Here is an 18,795-nt window from a genome sequence, read left to right as displayed (position 1 = left end):
TAAAGCCCGTGCCCAAACGCGGACGCCACGTTGGACTAGTCAGACGGAGACAATGGACATGCGATAGCAATGGGGCGACTGCGCTCACAGCCGATACTACTTCCGCTAGCACTGGTGGTGACGTTTTAAGTCACTGACACGGCGTCTACAGTGAACGCTGCCGCCGAGCTCACACCAAGTCCAATGTGGCCAGGCGCCCAACGATAGTCGGCTAAATAGGTACAAAAATTGGGACGGTTTCTAGGCCGCATTTCAGAACTCAAACAAAAGACAAAAGTTCAGCAACGAAAACCGTTTTCACGATGACAAATACCAATTCAAATTTAGCATTCAACAAATTCAAGGTTTTTCAAGGACTGGTTTGAAATTCAAGGTTTTCAAGGGCCTTGAAAACAGACTTTCGATTTTCAAGGGTATTCAAGGGTTTCAAGGACCTGTGCACACCCTGTCTATGCATCTGCCATGCAATATCATATGTGTTAATGACGTTCCTCGTACTACCTAACATTCATATAGTGTTTTTTTTTTCCGAAGCAATTTCGAGCATGGGCGTGGCTCTGAGGTAGAACACCTGCTTGCCCCGTAGAAGGCCTTTGTTCAATTCCCAGTTCAACTGGAGATTTATTTTAATATTTATTAATTTGCATTTATTTTGATTTTCCAGTCATGGACAATGCTGATTTTTCGCTAACAACTAACGACACCGACACACCAACACTGAAATTTCTGCGAAACGAGCTCTTTAGCTCTATCGTGTTAAAAGTGTTGGAACTGTGTTGGGACAAGCCCCAAATCAACAGCTACAAAGTTTCCAATGAAGTCAATTGAACTTTGACCTCTGCTGACTTGCCTTGCATGAATTGTGCAAGACAACTGTCCCATCTGCAAGTTGGCCCAAAGAAGGTAAAGAAAAATTCACTTTAGAAGTGATACTGCAGTGAACCTTCTTTAAAGGGCCAGTAAACAGGCTCCAAATTTTTTTTACTTTTCCCAAAGAAGCTTGCAAATTCAGGCAGAAAGCCATGGTGATCACATGTTATGAGTATCACAGCACTGTGCGCCATGCACTCTCTCCATTTCCAAAAAAAAAAAATCACAGCATATCCACGGGGTGAATGATGATGAGTGGGGCGAAGCTCCGGAGGGAATCATCGGTAAACCGTGAAACTCTTCCGTGAAATTCGCCCAGTACATCATATAAAGAGTGTGAAACACCGTGTATATATTAAACATCAAACTTTTATTGTACTGTTGGTTTACGTGGTCCCTTCATTATCACTGCTTTGTGATCGGTGAAATGCAGGGAAAGTGTCCGCTCCCGTGCGAAAGAGAAAGCGCGCCAAGAGCGACCGCATTCCCTGCTCGCCCTGTGAGAATTAACGGCAAGGCTAGAGGGAAGACACGACGCGCGTAGCATTCCTCTTCATGTTCCACGACGCGAGGTCGGTAGCATGCCCAACGAAAGCCAACGGAACGCGATCGTGCAAGTGCTCCAGCTTCGCGAACAATGCACGGCGTTTACTGCACATAAAGCGTCCCAAAATCAAACATCTTGCTCAAGGTGTGCTTTGCATTTTTCGTAGAAATAATTTCTTTATCATGTACATTAAGACAAAAAGTTGAAAGCTCACTAGAATATATCGCCCGCAAGGTATGTCTTTTAGTGTGATTAAATCAAGAAACGCTACGATGTCTTGTAAATTATGATATCTAGTGAATTGCTCATCTAGTGAGCAATTCATTAAACTAGAGCTGGCTACATACATACTACTACTACTACTACTACTACTACTACTACTACTACTACTACTACTACTACTACTACTACTACTACTACTACTACAGAGGAGGGAACGACCAACACCCTAAGGAGCTTCGCCCCTAAAACCATTCCTGCGCCTCTCTCCAGTGCCTGTCCAGTCCTCCTCGTCCGCAATGTGATGCCCATGGGCCACTTTATGCACCAACCTCGTCAACTGATCCTTTGCACTACGAAAGGTCTCTTGTGGTGAGCTTATACTGTGATGGCGATGTCACTAAATCTGCCACTGGCTGTTGCTAATGCCGCAAATGTGGTTTCGGTTTCGTACTTGATCGACTCGATTTGCGAAACGTGCTTTCCAAATAATGTCTTAGCGCCACAAAATCAGTGCAATATAAAATTCATTAGTATCACCCGAAAAATGCCTCAATATCAAGTTATCCAGGCTTGTGGCCATACTGCACGTTACGTCACCCGCGTCACTACCCAACAGCTAGCAGCACAGTTTCATTTTCAGGCAGCTGCCAAGAAGTGCATGGATTGTCATGCAACATTTTAACGCGAAACCGCTACTTGGCCAGGTTTGCAAAAGCGCAAACTTGTATGGTGTCTGCAAAAGCCGTGCGCGGAAAACACATAACCTCTCCTACCGGCACTGATGCCGGCTCCAATGTGTACGGCACTGCTTTAGTTGTACCAAATCATGTAAACACAATGCGACCTCCGCATTTTCTCATTTTTTATAAGACCTCTAGTGAACACGACTTAGCAGCACCCCTCCAGTGCTTCATCAACCGAGCCAAAAGAAACGCTTTCATGTTCCTATCTCGTGAGAATATGCTTAGGAATTTTCTGCAAACTTTCTGTGATTTCACATCAAGGTATGAGAAAAATATTCGAGAAATATTAGAAAATATTCGATTCGATTTGCACTCAAGCCATATTTATTGAATTTGCTGGCACCCAAAATTTTGCTAATCGCACAGTTCTACTTAACACCCCATTGTCCAAAGGCAGCCACCAGCGCTTGCAAACCAGAGGCAATGAAAGCTTGGCGTTAAAGTATTGCACAATACTGACATTTTTACCAGTACTGAGGGCAGCAACGTCTACAAACAAATGATTGCAATGTTAATATGTCACAAGGGTAGAAAAATAAAAAACTCACAGCTTTTAGCTTGGGCAGCACACGAAGCACCAAGGAGCGGCCTTTCCGCACACCCACCACCTGAATGAAGCGTTCTTCAGAGGGCTGTACCTCAGCAAAAAGCTTTTCTGAAATTTCTAGACGACGCTCTGCAGAGCAGCTGCTATCCTCATACTCCAGAACTGCGGAGTAAAGCTGAAAAACCACAAGAACATCCAGAACACTTTAGCGACAATGATGTATCTAGGAGATAGGATCATTTTTTGAAATATCAGCCCTCCTTGTGGAATGGTGCAAAACACATCCTTTAGTGCCTCACAACAGTATGCGCTTATTGAAAAATGAGTCATCGCTGATACGCACAACCTATCATCAAACCTGTGAAATACTGCACCAGCAGCTAAAGGCACTATATTACATTTGTGCCTTAAATTTCTTGCATTTAAGACAGTTGTTGAGGCGGTATGAAGGCAACAACTCCTACAGAGTGCAGCATGCCAGTAATACGGACGTGCTTGGTGATTTGCACTGATGTTCCTGCACAACATGAACAACTTGGGAAATAGGTACTGAGTGCCACACAAACTGGCTGAACTATGCCCACATATTTCTGGACCACCAAAGCTCCCTTGTTGGGAAAAAGCACGCCAGGACTAATGTTAAGCACGTGATTTGCATAGTACAAGAAATTGCATAGGCATGTGGAATGGGTTATGCAATGCAGACAATTAGACAAATCAATCACTAAGTGCACAAACATGAGCCGTCGATACAAAAAGAATAATGTCATAATGCATTTACTGGGCATTGCTGGTCCTGCGAAAGCCAGCCTTTGCTTTCAGATATCATAATTCTGGGCAAGATTGGAGGTATGCTAGCGTGCAAGTTAGTCAAAATGTTGCACATAAGACAGAAACAAAAGATGTGCATCAGTGGCACTGCTGTGAACTTGTTTATTTATTTAGTGATACTACAGGCCAATACTTTGGCCCAAGCAGGAGGGGCATTACAAGGAAGAAGAACATACAAGCATGCATAAACAAACTGTAAAAGAACTTGTAGTTGGGCTAGTTGGTAGAACATTTCAAAATATCAGACCGCACGCACACACTCAGGCACAAAACTCGTACAGCGCTTACTTCCAACTATTTATTTATTGCACGAATGCTTGAACAAATACATCATGTGGCACATGCGCGCATTAACACCAGCAAAGCCAGTTGCACATATTATCAAGAACATAGTTTTTTTTAAATGCGGAGCATTTCTTAGTCGCACCTGTGGCATCGGCCGCTGTCCACACCCCCACTGCGCATGCTCGGCTCGTCTCGTGCCCGCAGCAAGCCTCTCCTCTCCCTCCTTCGCATGCTCGGCTCGTCTCGTGCCGGCAGCAGGCCTCTCCTCTCTCTCTCCCTCCCTCCTTCCTCTCCGTCCCTCCCTCCTCTCGATCGAACACAGGCGGTGTGCATATAAGCGGCGGAGCGCGCGTTCGGAATTCAGTCAAGGGCATCTTTACTTCGCTTTCGCTTGACTTGACGCTTTGCTTGACTCGACGCTTTGCTTGACTCGAGTAGATGCGATGGAAGCAACTGTACCTTCAATCAGCGTCCCACCACTCGTTGAAGGCAACGTTACCCCACCCTCACCGTCGTCGGCGTCAACAACAGCAAGCAACGCAGAAGACAAGGCTGCGAAGAGACGAGCATACGATGCTGAACGCAAGCGTTTGAAGCGAGCTGCGGACCCGGAACTTCGTGCACGAGAAGCTGCTGCGAGACGGCAACGACGGGCTGTGGATCCTGAACGTCGTGCTCGAGAAGCAGCAACCGTTCGTGAACGTCGAGCAGCGGATCCATCACTCGGGCAGTGCGCGCTTCTGCGAAACCCAATTACGCAACATTCATGTGATACCCCCACCACTCTGCAACGCATTTACTCAAGTTCCCCCCGTGGGAAGATGCGGGCAACATTTTTTCCTTTTTCAGTGATGCTACCGAGGACTTCTGATTTGGAGCAATTTTTGGAGCAGCAAAATTTTCATTATGGAGCACTTTGGAGCAGCAAGAAGTTCCATGTTGGAGCACGATGGAGCAGCTAATTTCACATCCTGGAGTACACTGGAGAAGTATGTTGCACTTACATTCAATCATCTGAATGAATATTTTAGGACTCTTATGAAAAGCTAGAAATATTTCGATTCATTGCAAATCTCATGGAGAAAATCATCTCAGGAGCACTCTAAATTCAGTCAATAATGCAAAATATTGACGTCATGCATTTGATTGTTCTCGAATGAGCTATTCAGCAAGTTTTTTCTTCAAAACTAGCAAATAAACAAAATACTGGATACTGAAAAGTGTACTTTATGACATAACACTCTAAATACATCTAAGTAATTATCAGCAGAAGTGGTAGACAAACGCCAAGACATACAACAGTGCCTCAATGCTAAAGATTCACACTATCGCCAATGCACTTCCCTAAAGCGACTCAAAGGCAGAGGCCTGGTTCTTTTTCTCCTGGGTCGATTGTATTGCAGGGTGCAACATGACATCACTTAGCTGGGCTCAGAAAGCCAACTTCTTGCGACACTCGCTTCCCTCCTTCTGAGGCCCTCTCTGTGCTGTAGCGAGAGCATTCTCGCAGTGCTTCCAGACTATCGCTTGCGCATGCGCTGGGTTGCCTGAAAGATGGAGAATTGCTTTAAGGCGAGCATCCGCGAAAGTGTCTGGAAGTGCATTAAACGGGGGACTACATATGATTCAACAAACTTGGTGTTCCTTTTAAAGTGAAGCTGTATATGGCTAGGACATGCCCTAGTGTCCTCTAGAGAGCAGTGCAAAAAATAATGCGTACTGAGCGTTAACAGCCCGGCCGTTGACAACCCGCCCTTACATATCAAACTGGCGTCCACCATGAATGAAGGAAAGAAGATGACTCTTAGGGGCTCCTTTTCTTTGTTAGACACAATATTAATAAGAACTAACAGACAATAACTCCAAGGAAAGTATAGGGGGTGTTATCTGTAGTATTTAGAATATAAATGTGAAGAAAGTAAAGTGGACAAAAAGATAACTTGCCGCCGGCAGGGACCGAACCTGCGACCTTCGAATAACGCATCCGATGCGCTACCATTGAGCTACGGCGGTGGTCATCCTCCCGTCCACTTTATGGAGTATATATGTGCATTTAAACCTTGGAGTGTTAGTCAGCGCCAATCACAGCCATGGCGGCGAGTGTGGAACACTTTTTCTGCCTTTCTGGCGTCATGTAGCATGTGATCTTTTTACGAGCTGGCAGCTGACCAATAATCCCTCGCATACTACCTGAAGGCATCATCGGTCCCTGCCGGCGGCAAGTTATCTTTTCGTCCACTTTACTTTCTTCACATTTATATTCTAAATACTACAGATAACACCCCCTATACTTTCCTTGGCGTTATTGTCTGTTAGTTCTCATTAATATTGTGTCTAACAAAGAAAACGAGCCCTTAAGAGTCATCTTCTTTCCTTCATTCATAGCAAGGGGTCTCGTTCTGGCAGACTTGATGCCTTCAGGTAGTATGCGAGGGATTATTGGTCAGCTGCCAGCTTGTAAAAAGATCACGTGCTACGTGACGCCACAAAGGCAGAAAGAGAGTGTTCCACACTCGCCGCCATGACTGTGATTGGCACTGACTAACACTCCAAGGTTTAAATGCACATATATACCCCATAAAATGGAGGGGAGGATGACCGCCGCCGTAGCTCAGTGGTAGAGCATCGGACGCGTTATTCGAAGGTCGCAGGTTCGGTCCCTGCCGGCGGCAAGTTATCTTTTCGTCCACTTTACTTTCTTCACATTTATATTCTAAATACTACAGATAACACCCCCTATACTTTCCTTGGCATTATTGTCTGTTAGTTCTCATTAATATGGTGTCCACCATGTCATATCTGTGCCGGACGCTAAAAAGCTTCGCTGGTCGTCCAGCTTACAGATTGGAATGGCTCCTCATTTTTTAGCAGTGAAGCTGTTTGAAGCCATCGACAACTTGTGCTCCGTCGTGCAAAACTCTTCAGGTGGGTATGCGCGACAGAAATTGGGGCAAGCCCCACTACCGAGCAGGGACGAGCGTTAAAAAAGGTACGAGCAGGTACCAGGTACAGAAGGTACGAGCTTTAAACGAAAACTCTGTTCGGCGAAGTGGAGCACGTGAAACTCGTGAAAGAGAGAAGAGAGAAAAAGAGAGACAGAAAGATGGCCAATAGAAAGAAAGCGAAAGAAAAAAATAGAGAGAAGTAAAGGGAATAAAGACATAAAAAGACAAAAAGGCATAGAGAGAGAGAGAAGGAAACGACAAGACACGACAAAGAGATAGAAAGAACAGAGAGCAGGACTGAATGAAAGAAAGACAGAAATAGATAGAAAGAAGCAGAGAAAGAGATAGAAAGAAACAAGCAATAGAGAGAGAAGGCAAGAGAAAGAAAGATAGAAAGAAACCGATACAATAAAGAGATACAAGAAACAGAGAGAAAGAAACACCCAGCTTCCTTCAGGCTTGGCACCACTAGTGCGAAGCTGCCATAATCAATTTCTCTTTTTATTGCGATAGCAATTATACGCACACTCCCGATTGGGGTTTTGGCGTCGCCGTTGCCGTCATTTTCAGTATAAAGTCCAAATTGATAACATCGCTTCGCGCATAACATCTCCCCGCGCATCGTATGTTATACATGCGAGTAAAGGCTGGCAACGAGCGCGTCTGAAGCGGAGATGAGCCGGCCGTCTCCGTTGCACGGAGGGCGCATGCGATGACATCACTCCGCACGCGATGCTTGTCGCCGATTGCTCATCAAGCAGAGAGGAAACGCCCCGCCCGTCTTTTGTAAGGAGGATGAAGTGACGGGAGTGGAGGGGGAGGGGTCGCTGCGTCGCTCGAAAGGAGCGGTCGCTGGCGCACGCTATCTCGCCAGGCATCAGGAGACGGATCGTAAACTTACTGCGCTCGCAACGCTTACTTCACGTATAGAGAACTGAAAGTACAGCAACCACTTCGGTCTCAGAAGCGGCCACATTCTCTTATATCTGCGCTCTGTTGAGTTACGCGAGATCGGATCCAAAAGAGTTAGCTGCTAGCCTTACTATGCATAACAATACAATTTTTTGCTATCGCATTCACTGCTTCGCCTTTAAGGAAACTATTTTTTTTTAACCGTCAGCTATTGACCCAGGAAAGCGAGGGGCGGATGCATAACATAGCGTAGCCGTAGCCACTTCACAGTGGGCCTTACGACGCCTGGGCCGCCAGCGACGGGCCCGCTACTGACAGCTGCGCAAATTAAAACAGATTTAATTGCGGCTGCTCCGACCAGGAGGCATCCTTTTATTAATAAGATGACATTTGAAAAAAAAAAAAAAAACAACAAGCAAAATATTCGAATTTGGCTCCTAACACTCACGAACTCAAAAGGGCAGGGCCTTTCAGGGGGTATTGCCGCAAAAGCGATTACCAACCCGGATGTGCTGGTGGAATAAAATTACGAAAAAGCTCCTTTGGATGAAGATTCATGAATAAAGTATGTTTGATGAAAAGTGACAACGCGCACTGTTCAACGTGCTCTTCCATGGACGTGAAGCAAAACAAATTCGACACTGCTCTAGTTTTCCCTAATTCTATTCCGCGATGTCCAGAAACATCTTCCATGGACGTGAAGCAAAACAAATTCGACACTGCTCTAGTTTTCCCTAATTCTATTCCGCGATGTCCAGAAACATAAGTTACAGACATTCTAGCGGCGCGCGTGTAGATATTACTGAACATTGCTTCAATTGCGTGCCGTGCGACTCCTGAAACGAGCTATCAGCAGCGTTTCTGGAACAGACGACGTCTGCCGATGAATCGCCGCCTCACTTTCACACTGTCGATTGAGGCGTCCCGAGCTTCTGCGGAGGATGCATTTTGCTGTCGAGCCGACTTGCACAACGGAAGCTGCGTCGGCGCCGATCATGGCGTCATGAATCGAGACGCTCACGCTCGCGCTGTTTACCCAGCGGAATATTTCTTGGTCCATGGTTGTGACTTCGGCGGCCCCAAGATGAAGCTGCATGTTTTGACGCGCCCGTGGTGCGATTGCCGGCGATAGACGCCTCCAAACCCAAGACTCTGGCGCTGTTTGGCGCAATTGGCGCAGGAGTGGAATCACTGCTTTTTTTTCTCACAGCCTGGAATTGATGAACTGAATTTCACTGGGAAACAAAGATAGTGAAGGCACGCTTAATAGCGGTGCTCATCCTTTTCAATAAAAAAAAAAAGAGCCTCTAAAACCTCATGTGCTGTCTTTCTTGTGCTTCTGCCAAGAATCTTTGTCTGAGAAAATTGTGCGTTACACCCACACATATAGCATGCACAACCAGGTGCGCATACTTGACGTTTCTTTTACTTAATTTTTTGGGCATGGTCTTTTCGGCGCCCGAGAAAATCGGGAAGGTGTGCCAATGCACTTGCAGTAGCAAAAAGCGTGGCTGCGAGAAGCGTGACGGGCCATTTGTGAAATGTTCCACGGGGGTCGTGTACTCGGTACCCTTATCTTGTGACAAGGTGTACATTGGTCAAACCGAAAGATGTGTTCATGAGCAGTTAAGCCATGAAGAGTGGGTAAGCGCGACTAGACAGGGGCGTAGAAAAAAAATAGACAAGGACACAGAGCTATGTCCTTGTCTGTTTTCTTTCTACGTCCCTGTCTAGTTGCGCTTACACACTCTTCATGAATGCAAACGATGTAGCCCACCAGCATTTTTGACCAGTTAGGGAGCATGCCCAAAAAATTAAGTAAAAGAGACGACAAGTATGCGCAACTGGTTGTGCGTGCTATATTGTGTGGGTGTGACGCACAATTTTCTCAGACAAAGATTCTTGGCAGAAGCACAAGAACGAAACAGCGCATGAGGTTTTAGAGGCTTTTTTTATTGAAAAGGATGAGCACCGCTGTATAAGCGCACCTTCGTTATCTTTGTCTCCCGGTGAAATTCAATTGAGCAATTCTAGGCTGTGAGAAAAAAGAAAAAAAAAGTATGTTCTTGATAATACGTGCAGTTGGCTTTGCTGGTGTTAATGCACGCATGTGCCACATGATGAATATATTCAAGCATTTGTGCGATGAATAAATACCGTATACACTCATGTAAGGGCTGCACGTTTTTTTCCGCGATTTTGATGGGGTACGGCCCTTCCATGGAAGTGTTAAATTTTTGTTCAATTTTTTATCCACTTATGGAAAACCTATTTAATCGTGCCATATATACCTAATGATGGGATACCTGGCCGCTAGCTGCGGACATCCTCGCTAGATGTCTTCATTGGTATCGCTGCTGCTTGGGTCATCCGCCCGTTCATGTATCCAATTGTCCTCAGTGCTGTCCATAGTAGTGGAAACACCGGTGACCTATTGCCATCCGGTGGCTCCCGCAAAATGCGCCGTACGCGAGACGCGACAACGCTGCTGTTTGCTGGCGAGATTTTTTTCCGCAAAATTCGGACTGCCAAGTTGAGGGGAGTGGCCCTTACACGAGCGCAGCCCTTAGTCAAGTGTATACGGTAGTTGGAAGTGAGTCCTGTACGTGTTTAGTGCCTGTATGTGGGGGTGTGTGCGTGTGTGAATGTGCCATATGTTTGCGCTCAAATTATTTTTTGAAATTCCTTACACATTTAAAAAAACAACTGGAGCGCAACACACGAACATTTCAATGAGGCATAAAATGAACATAGTGCATAAAAAGAAGCAGTAATCACACTTCGACACTGCTGAAATCACAAACATGGTTTGTCAAAGCAGCCACTAAGTCATTTGACCCAATTACACTAATGGGAAGTGAACTCCACTAGCTCACTGTTTGAGGGAACAACCTTACTTCCAAGTACTTGTTCCAGCGAAAATTGGTGGAAGCAAATATTCGTGACTGTGTTTTGTTCTTCTCGGAGTGGGCCAACATACAGAACACCATATTATTTTTCCCAGCAAGAGTATGGTTTCCCCGCGTATGTATGAATATCACAGCTTTTCTTTGGACAAGTTCTCCAATGCCCTTTATAGTGTGTGGGTCACAGCAGTGCGCTCCTTTCTTTCTGCTTTATGTTACCAGCCCACTACATAAGTATTATACCCTGGTCGCACTGGCAAATTTAGTGTCATTTTGAGCGAGTGCACCGACACTCCCGGAATGTCACTTTGGCGGCGTGCTGCTACACGATTGGGAAAGGGACGTGTACTTTGGAAATGATGGTAACGGTGATGGGTCCTTAAGTGGCACAACAGATATTTTTTATTTCAGGCAATAGTTTTCAAGTAATAATGTGTTACAGCTATAAGCTGCCCTTAAAATAAACTTTACGTACAAACGCAGCGGCGTGTGCTGGGCATGCCCCTGGAAGTCGCGGATGTAAACTGCCTGAGAGCGAGAATAGCAGGGTAGTTTTTTGTGGTACTACAGAATGTTTTAATCCATAAGAATATTTCTAATAATGAAAATGATAGTTTAAAAAAATTCTATGAACACGGCTTTGGATAATACCTCATTTATTCTCGAGCCACTGCTACCGAGGCTAGAACTCCGTCGCAGCGAGTGTCACTAAGCGTTCCCGTGTGACAGTGTGCAAATGACACTAGCAGTGAAGTGTACTCCCTCAAAGTGCACTTAAGTTGCCCCATGTGGCAGGGTATTATTGCCTTGCACAAACTGCAGCCGAATGTCTGGGAACATTCCAGATTATTTTAAAATCTTCTGTTAGGCTTGAGCGTGCAAACACAAACAGTTCTGGAACTAACGCGGCGGCCACCAGTGATAAGGCTCGAATGTTTGATGCCACATGTATAAAAGCCGACGCACCTTACCACAGATCAAATTATCGACGGCCGACGCTCTGTTCGTCACTATCGGTGTACAGCGTGTATCACTTGTCATTTGACTTTTCATTTCCCAGGCACAGGTTCAGCCAAATAAAGAGTTACGCCTTTAATAACCTGACTACTCTCTTCTTCGTTGTCACAACCACGTGACAGCAGCTTATTCTAATTTACAGGGTGATTCCATGAGAGATCGAACATGTATGTCCAGTCAATATTTTACAGCGAAAGCTGTTATGAGATCACTTCAGCGGCCGTTTTTGGCGCCGTAGTTGTCCACCGCTGCCGCCGGTGTCCGTAACCACTATCGCTCGAAATAAGAAAAACAAAAAACAAAAACCAAATTAGAAAAAAATTCCAGGATGGAACGAGGTTCGAACCTGGGCCCTCTGCGTGGGAGCCCAGTATTCAACCTCTGAGCCATGCCGGTGCTTGAAACTGCTTTGCAAAAAGCTCCTATACAGGTTTCATGTCGGGAAGGAACCACACTACCATATGCAATATAGCGTGGTAGAAGAGTAAAATAAGCACGAAGTGTCACACAACGCGAATTCTGTAACCAGGCACCACACAATGCGAATTGCGCAACGAGTAGGTTGTTGAATGCTTCCAACCCATTACAAAGGGCTCCGCCATAATTCTTCATCGTCATCAAGCACAGCATCAACAAAGTGCGCATCATGCCTTACATGCGTTTAGCAGATACCACGGCTCTCCGTAGAACGACAAAAAATGGCATAGTGCCTGCTTCCCTACTTCTCAAAAATTACAATGCTTTATAGCGTAGTGGGTTCCTCGCAAGTGCACTTGTACTGGTTGCCAAGGAAGCCCATAAGCGCACGATCCATTTCCTCGGGGTCTCAGTAAAGTTCTTCGCCCCGCCCTCTCTCTCTCTCCCATGTCAACGTACGTTATACAGCATGGCAGGAGAGGGAAATAGCGACCGGGTGTCACCCAATGCAAATTGCATAACTGGTGGGCCGTTTAAAGCTTCCAACCCATTACAAAGGGCTGAGCCATAATTCTTCATCGTCATCAGTCGTCGCGTCAACGAAGTGCACACAATGCCTTACAGACGTGTAGCTGGTGTCTCGCTTCTCCGCAGAATGACGAACAATGGCTTAGTAGGTGCTTCCCAACTTCACAAAAATTGTGATTTATGGCGTAGTGGGTACCTTGCTAGTGTACTTGTATTAGTAGCCACAAGGGAGCTTACAACGGTCTCTAGAAACGCCGCTCTTCCAGCTTTCGCTGTGATTGTGCTGCGGTTTCAGCGCAGGCCTGGCGTTTTTTGTTTTGTCTGGTTTTTTATATGTTATGTTGGAACATTCGAAGTGCATGAAACCTGAAGTATTAGTTAAAAAAAAAAGAAACGCTCTCATCGCAGCAAAAGAATGACTGAGGGTGGCGGCACGGGCGTCCTATTTTTGCTTACCACATTCTTTTCCGATTTATATAAACGGTGCGTCAAAAATTTTATCTGTTAGATTTAATATGCATCACTGTGAATTACATCCATGCTTTTCTAATGCTGTCCTCAAATGAGAAAAAATGCGAAAAAATGGTAAACACAGCCCAAATCAAAACAGTTTGCCAACTTTGATATGCCTTGGTGCGTTTCCTATTTTACACAGAAACTTAAAAAAATTGTCTATTATAGAACAAGGCCTTTGCAACATTTCTGCGAAAGGTCGTACAGGCAGTGTAAAAGAAGAAAAAGATAGGTAGTTAAAGAAATGAGCTCTTAAAAAAAAGAAAAACTCATTTTCAAAAGTAAAATAACAAAAACTTGGTCTCAATTTTAACAAAAAAAATTTTTTTTTTTCGAAGAGCACTTACGTCCATCAAAACACAGTTTCAATATTATCAGGGGTGAGACAGCTGAAATCGATTTGGGAGCAGTTTTGGGAGCAGCAAAATTTCCATTTAGGAGCAGGAGAACCTTGTTTGGGAGCAGTTAGCGGCATTTATTATGCCATTTTTGGAGCTCGAAAAAACAAATTTGTAGCAACTTGGAGGAACAAGCACATGTTTTAATCGGCTTAGAATACACATAACATTCAAAGAGCCTTTGGAGAAAGCTTTTTTTTAACAGATTATCGCCAGGTATGAACTACCTTACCTTTTTACAAACCACGCAATTTATATAACCCGGGTAACAACATATGAAATATATAAAAAAAGTTTTTCCAACTAGGTTAACTTTACATTTGAAAATAAGAAAAAAAAAAACATCACACTTCTCAAATAATAAAAAAACTGATTGCACAAGAATTGTAGTCGCATAGAAGTAGGTCTCTGCTTTAGATAAGCAATACCATTTAGCAGATTACTGCCTTTCACTTTTTGTTGGTCTGCTTATTTAGCTTTTCAAGCTTCCCCAGAGCTTCCTCTTCTTGGGGGGGGGGGGGGGGGGGGGGGGGGGGGGTAGGAGCGCAAAGCCTGCCGCATACCGCCCATACTTTGACTTAATCGGGATTGGGGGAGCTGCGATGAACCTTCGCCCTCACTGAAGGGGAATGAACCCTGCATACGCCTATAAGCACGCCATCACAATAAAGCGCCTTGAGCTATCTGCTCGGCCGCGCGGGTGGCGTAGCGTCAAGTGCACCACACGCTTTTAATAGGTGATAACAAAAGCGCGCTGCACCACCGTTCGCTGCCACCTCGTGCGGCACCGCCTTCAAGAATGTGTCGCGAGCGATGAGAAACCTTACCGCTCGGACACTAAGTCGTCAAATGCGCGCGCGTACGGCGCAGCAAGCGTAATAGTTTCGAAACGCTCCTTGATGTCGCCACCATGTGCTATAGGACACTCGTACGAGAGAGCCCGAATCAGCGCTGCAGCAAACGAACAAACAAAAAAAGGCTTTTTCGTGCGCACTTGAGGCACAATTTACAACGGCACTGCATTTATTTCCTCCATGGTGGCGTCGACGCAAGCCAGGAGATGCAAATTTGAACTTGGTGGTTAGTGCCTACTACCGTTTAATGCTGCGTTCATGGCAGGTATGTTTTAATGAGGTTAATGCATGTAACCGGAAATATTCGCTCTATCCATACTCACCTTTGCTCATTCCGGGAGAACACACGCAACAACGTCGACACACACCAATACCTTAGCTAACAGAGGAACAAGCTATGCACAATAAAGAAACAGAGTGAACAACCCCGCTACGCGCTACGTATGCCACTCGATAGTTTTCGCTACGCGACAGTTTACAGTAGCACCAGAACACTCAGCCTACCGAGAAGCAGCAAGCTAGCGGAGCGCATTTTGGGGGGGTCACACATATTTACAACCGCTCAGAGGCAATTATCACAGCACTATGGAAGCCTCCATTACAAAGGCACGTAGAAGGACACGCTTGGGCGTGTTAACGTGTTCTGCAAATGTATCCCTGGTGCTGCTTCTAAAGTTACGTTTCCCACGCTGAAACTGACGTGGGCTCAAAAATTCTTGCTTGTGAGGCCATTCCGGCGCAGTTGAGCGCAATTTTTGCAATTTTTATACTTTTGGAGCAGGAAAACGGAAACGTATCAAAAATGAGCAATATGCGCAGCTGTCTCACCCCTGATATTATGTGTCCTCATTTGCTTTGTTCACAGGATATACCGGGCCAAAATGGCCTATGCTGTGTGCACTCACTTGGGTGCATTTGTTAATTGCTGTTATCAGCTTGCATGGTGCATAAATCTAGTTTTTGTCATTTTTCTGCAGCAAAACTTCGCTCTGGTGGCTTGTGTTCAAGGAAAATGTATTCTCAGATTTTATTTGCGTCTAGTGTGTGCGGGGATGGGCTGCTGCCACCCTCTAGAGGGCTAACGCGCACACAGATTGCAGCCTTCCCCGCCCCCACATTGTGCTCACACAACAAGCAGTTCGATGGTGCTCAGGCTCAAAGCATTCCGTTCTGGGTATATCCCAGTGTATCCAAGCTCTTCCATTCTGCAGGTAGCTGCCGAACAAATGAATGCACGGAGAGTACACAACAATGGAAGGAGCTTGACACCCTTGATACCCTCAGCACGAAACTCTGTATTCGTACCCAAGATTTTGAATATTTTTGCACATGGGCATGGCAATGGTTATGCATGCATGTAGTTATTCAGCTCCTTGTCCTGTGATCTTTGTCTTGTGCACCCGTTTTCTGTGCTTTCTATTATGGTACAAAACAGAATGGCGATAAACAGCGGTAGACAGTCCCTTTAAAATTCGAAGATGAATATCTGAAATTGTGCACAATTTTTTTTTATTTATAGAAAAATTGGTATGCCATAAATTGTGACGCCTATTCACTTTTCCATATAAACAACTTCCTTCAATTTCATACTAACAAAGTTAATTCACAAGTCCTTGTTAATCAGTATTTCCAATGTAACTTGCAATGGCAAAGTATTTCTGCTTCGACATAGTTTGTCTGTGAAGACTACAGGTGCCTTACTGTCACAGTATTTTTGTACAAAAGTGGTATTCTCTAACAACAGAAAAACACACTCAGCATATAGCACAGCTCGACTGACCTTCTCTATGTCAAGCAGAAGTTGGCGGAACCACAACAAGTGGCGATCTGGAGGGACCTTGCGGTCTTCATCTTCGGACAGCCGCTGAACACCCATGTCGAGGATCTTGCGCGGGTAGTTGACACTCACCACTTGCAACTTTCCCAACGACCGCTCAAACTGGACTGTAGGAAAGAGAAACAATGTCATTTGAAGAGCCTTTCATCACAAAGCAGTTTAGATGGAAGCACTGCATGTGATCTTGCCCATGGCGAAAATCAGTGCGCATGTGTGAGAATTATCCAGCATTATCGCTGGTGCTTGTGCAAGCTCCAAACTGTAGTCAACTATTCCCATTGTGCATGCAATCTGAGCAAAACAACTGAAAACATTCGAGAAGGTTCCAATGGAGTAACATGCATGACAGTTTCATACGGTCAGTCACCATCAAAAATAGAAACAAGTATGCATCTCAATATGCGTCAATGCAACACAAACATACTTAGCAGCGAAGCACACAAACAGCAGTAAGAACAATTGTGAAGTGGTACAGTGTGATGATGATGATCAATAGGTTTTTTTTGGCACAAGGGCCACTTTTGGCCAAAGAGTGCGAGACACAAGCTGGGAATGAGTTGACAATGATATGACTCGTTGGTGTAAAAGGCTGTACAGACGCCGAAAATCAATCGTCTAAACATGTATAAGCAGGGTGTCTACCACGTTGACATTTCTAAATTCCCCGAGTTTTCCAGGTTTTCCCTCAGTGCTTTTGCTAAAATTCCCTGAGTGAAACAGAACGTTGTTTTATGTCAAGTTGGGCAGACACCATGTCGCTCGATGATGTCACTCTCTAGTACGCACGTTAAAAAATAAAAAATGACTTAATCCCATTTGAATAGTACAGAGAACAGTTAAAACCTCAATATAGCGAAGTTGGCAAAAGTGGCAATTTACTTTTTTATATCAAAACTTCGTTTAACTGAAATTCAACCTTTCATGCGAGGCACAACTACCGAAGGATTAATTGTAAACTGAAAATTCCACAAGAATGCTAGACTAATACGGCAGCATGAAGAAACCTTTCTTCTATTTTTTGCATGAAAAAAAAATCAATTTTGTTGAGCCTGAAGTGCCGCAATCACAGTTAGATGCCTTGCCAGAGTGTCACGTGTAAAGACGAAACAAATGCAGGTTTAATGCACTGTGCAACTGCACTTATTCTGCTGCCGCGGCTTGTCATAAAAACCTTGCGCGTTGCCCACAGCAGTGTGACGCCTTTGCTATCATGGTGCCCAGCCGAACCATTTACTATCCAAGAACGCGCAACATTGAAAACCATCACACGTTAGAAAAAAAGTCACAGTCACAGTTTCACCGCGAGAGCGAAATAGTGAACCCGATAGCAACAAATAGGAATCCTGTACGAATATAGGCTAGCAGCTGACTCCTTAGGGAAATGCAGCCGCTGCAGTAAAAGCAGTGACCTATCCATGGCTCAGGGGTGGATCCAAGCGCCTATATTTTGGGGAGGGGAAGGGGTTCCATTATCCGATCGGGTAGGGGGGGGGAGTACAAAGGCTGAAGCCACAGCCTCAGCAGTGCATTTTGGTGGGTCACGCATATTTACAACAGCCCCGAGGGGATTATGGCGGCGCCTAAGAAGCCTTCATTGGAAATGTGCATAGGGAAGCAGGAAAGGGTGGAGCAATGAGAAGAGAAGTAGAGAGAGGGCACAAGATTCTCCTTACTCCTTTTGGGCAGTGGTAGACAAAGCAACCTGACAAAGGCGGGCAACTATACAGGCAGCCTGACAAAGGAGGTGGACGACAGGCATTGAAGGGAGGGAGGGGGGTGCAATCACCACTACACCCCCCCCCCTTCTGGATTTGTCCCTGCTATGGCTTAACCGGAAGTTTTTCAATTAGAGCACAACACCTACAAAAGTATGAACGGTCTGCTGATCCCCTCTTAATAATAATAATAATATCTGGGGTTTAACGTCCCAAAACCATGATATGATTATGAGACACGCTGTAGTGGAGGGCTCTGGAAATTTCGAACACCTGGGGTTCTTTAACGTGCACCTAAATCTAAGTACATGAGCCTCACACATTTTCGCTTCCATCGAAAATGCAGCCGCCGCGGCAGGGATTCGATCCCGCAACCTTCGGGTCAGCAGTCAAGCGCCATAACCACCATGAGGGGCCTGCTGATCCCCTCTAAACATACCGTGGCACGCGCGACCACACCCTCTGGTATAAAGTATGCACTTCCTGTCGGACTCATGCAGCCCCCCTCCCCAACCCTCCGGCTCCTATCTTTGTGTGCCCATCGCGCGAAGGAGACGGTCGGCTCGTTTCATCTCTGCTTAAAGGAGTACTGACCCGATTTTGAGACATCACATAAGGGACATTTTTCATTTCCTCGGTATGCAGTGTCAACGCTGTCCACACACCAGAGTCGGAGAACACGTATAAAATATTTTAATTTGACTTCGA

At 45.3% G+C, this 18,795-nt stretch overlaps 1 protein-coding gene across 1 annotated transcript in view; it reads right to left on the bottom strand.

Annotated features, from left to right (window-relative positions):
- LOC119376685 (protein PAT1 homolog 1) overlaps positions 1-18,795 on the bottom strand; it is a gene marked incomplete at its 3' end in the record, with an annotated part of 40,459 nt that overhangs the window by 6,554 nt on the left and 15,110 nt on the right. The window contains exons 4-5 of the mRNA XM_049411462.1: positions 16,316-16,479; positions 2,931-3,104 (exon numbers count right to left, since the gene is read on the bottom strand). Of these exons, the coding sequence (XP_049267419.1) occupies positions 2,931-3,104; positions 16,316-16,479 (338 nt within the window). The remainder of the gene's footprint in view (positions 1-2,930; positions 3,105-16,315; positions 16,480-18,795) is intronic.

Source organism: Rhipicephalus sanguineus, unplaced genomic scaffold (genome assembly GCF_013339695.2).
Source record: "Rhipicephalus sanguineus isolate Rsan-2018 unplaced genomic scaffold, BIME_Rsan_1.4 Seq192, whole genome shotgun sequence".
Taxonomy (NCBI): Eukaryota; Metazoa; Arthropoda; class Arachnida; order Ixodida; family Ixodidae; genus Rhipicephalus; species Rhipicephalus sanguineus.
The sequence above is the reverse complement of the archived record's forward strand: the minus strand, read 5'-3'. Positions and strand labels throughout refer to the sequence as shown.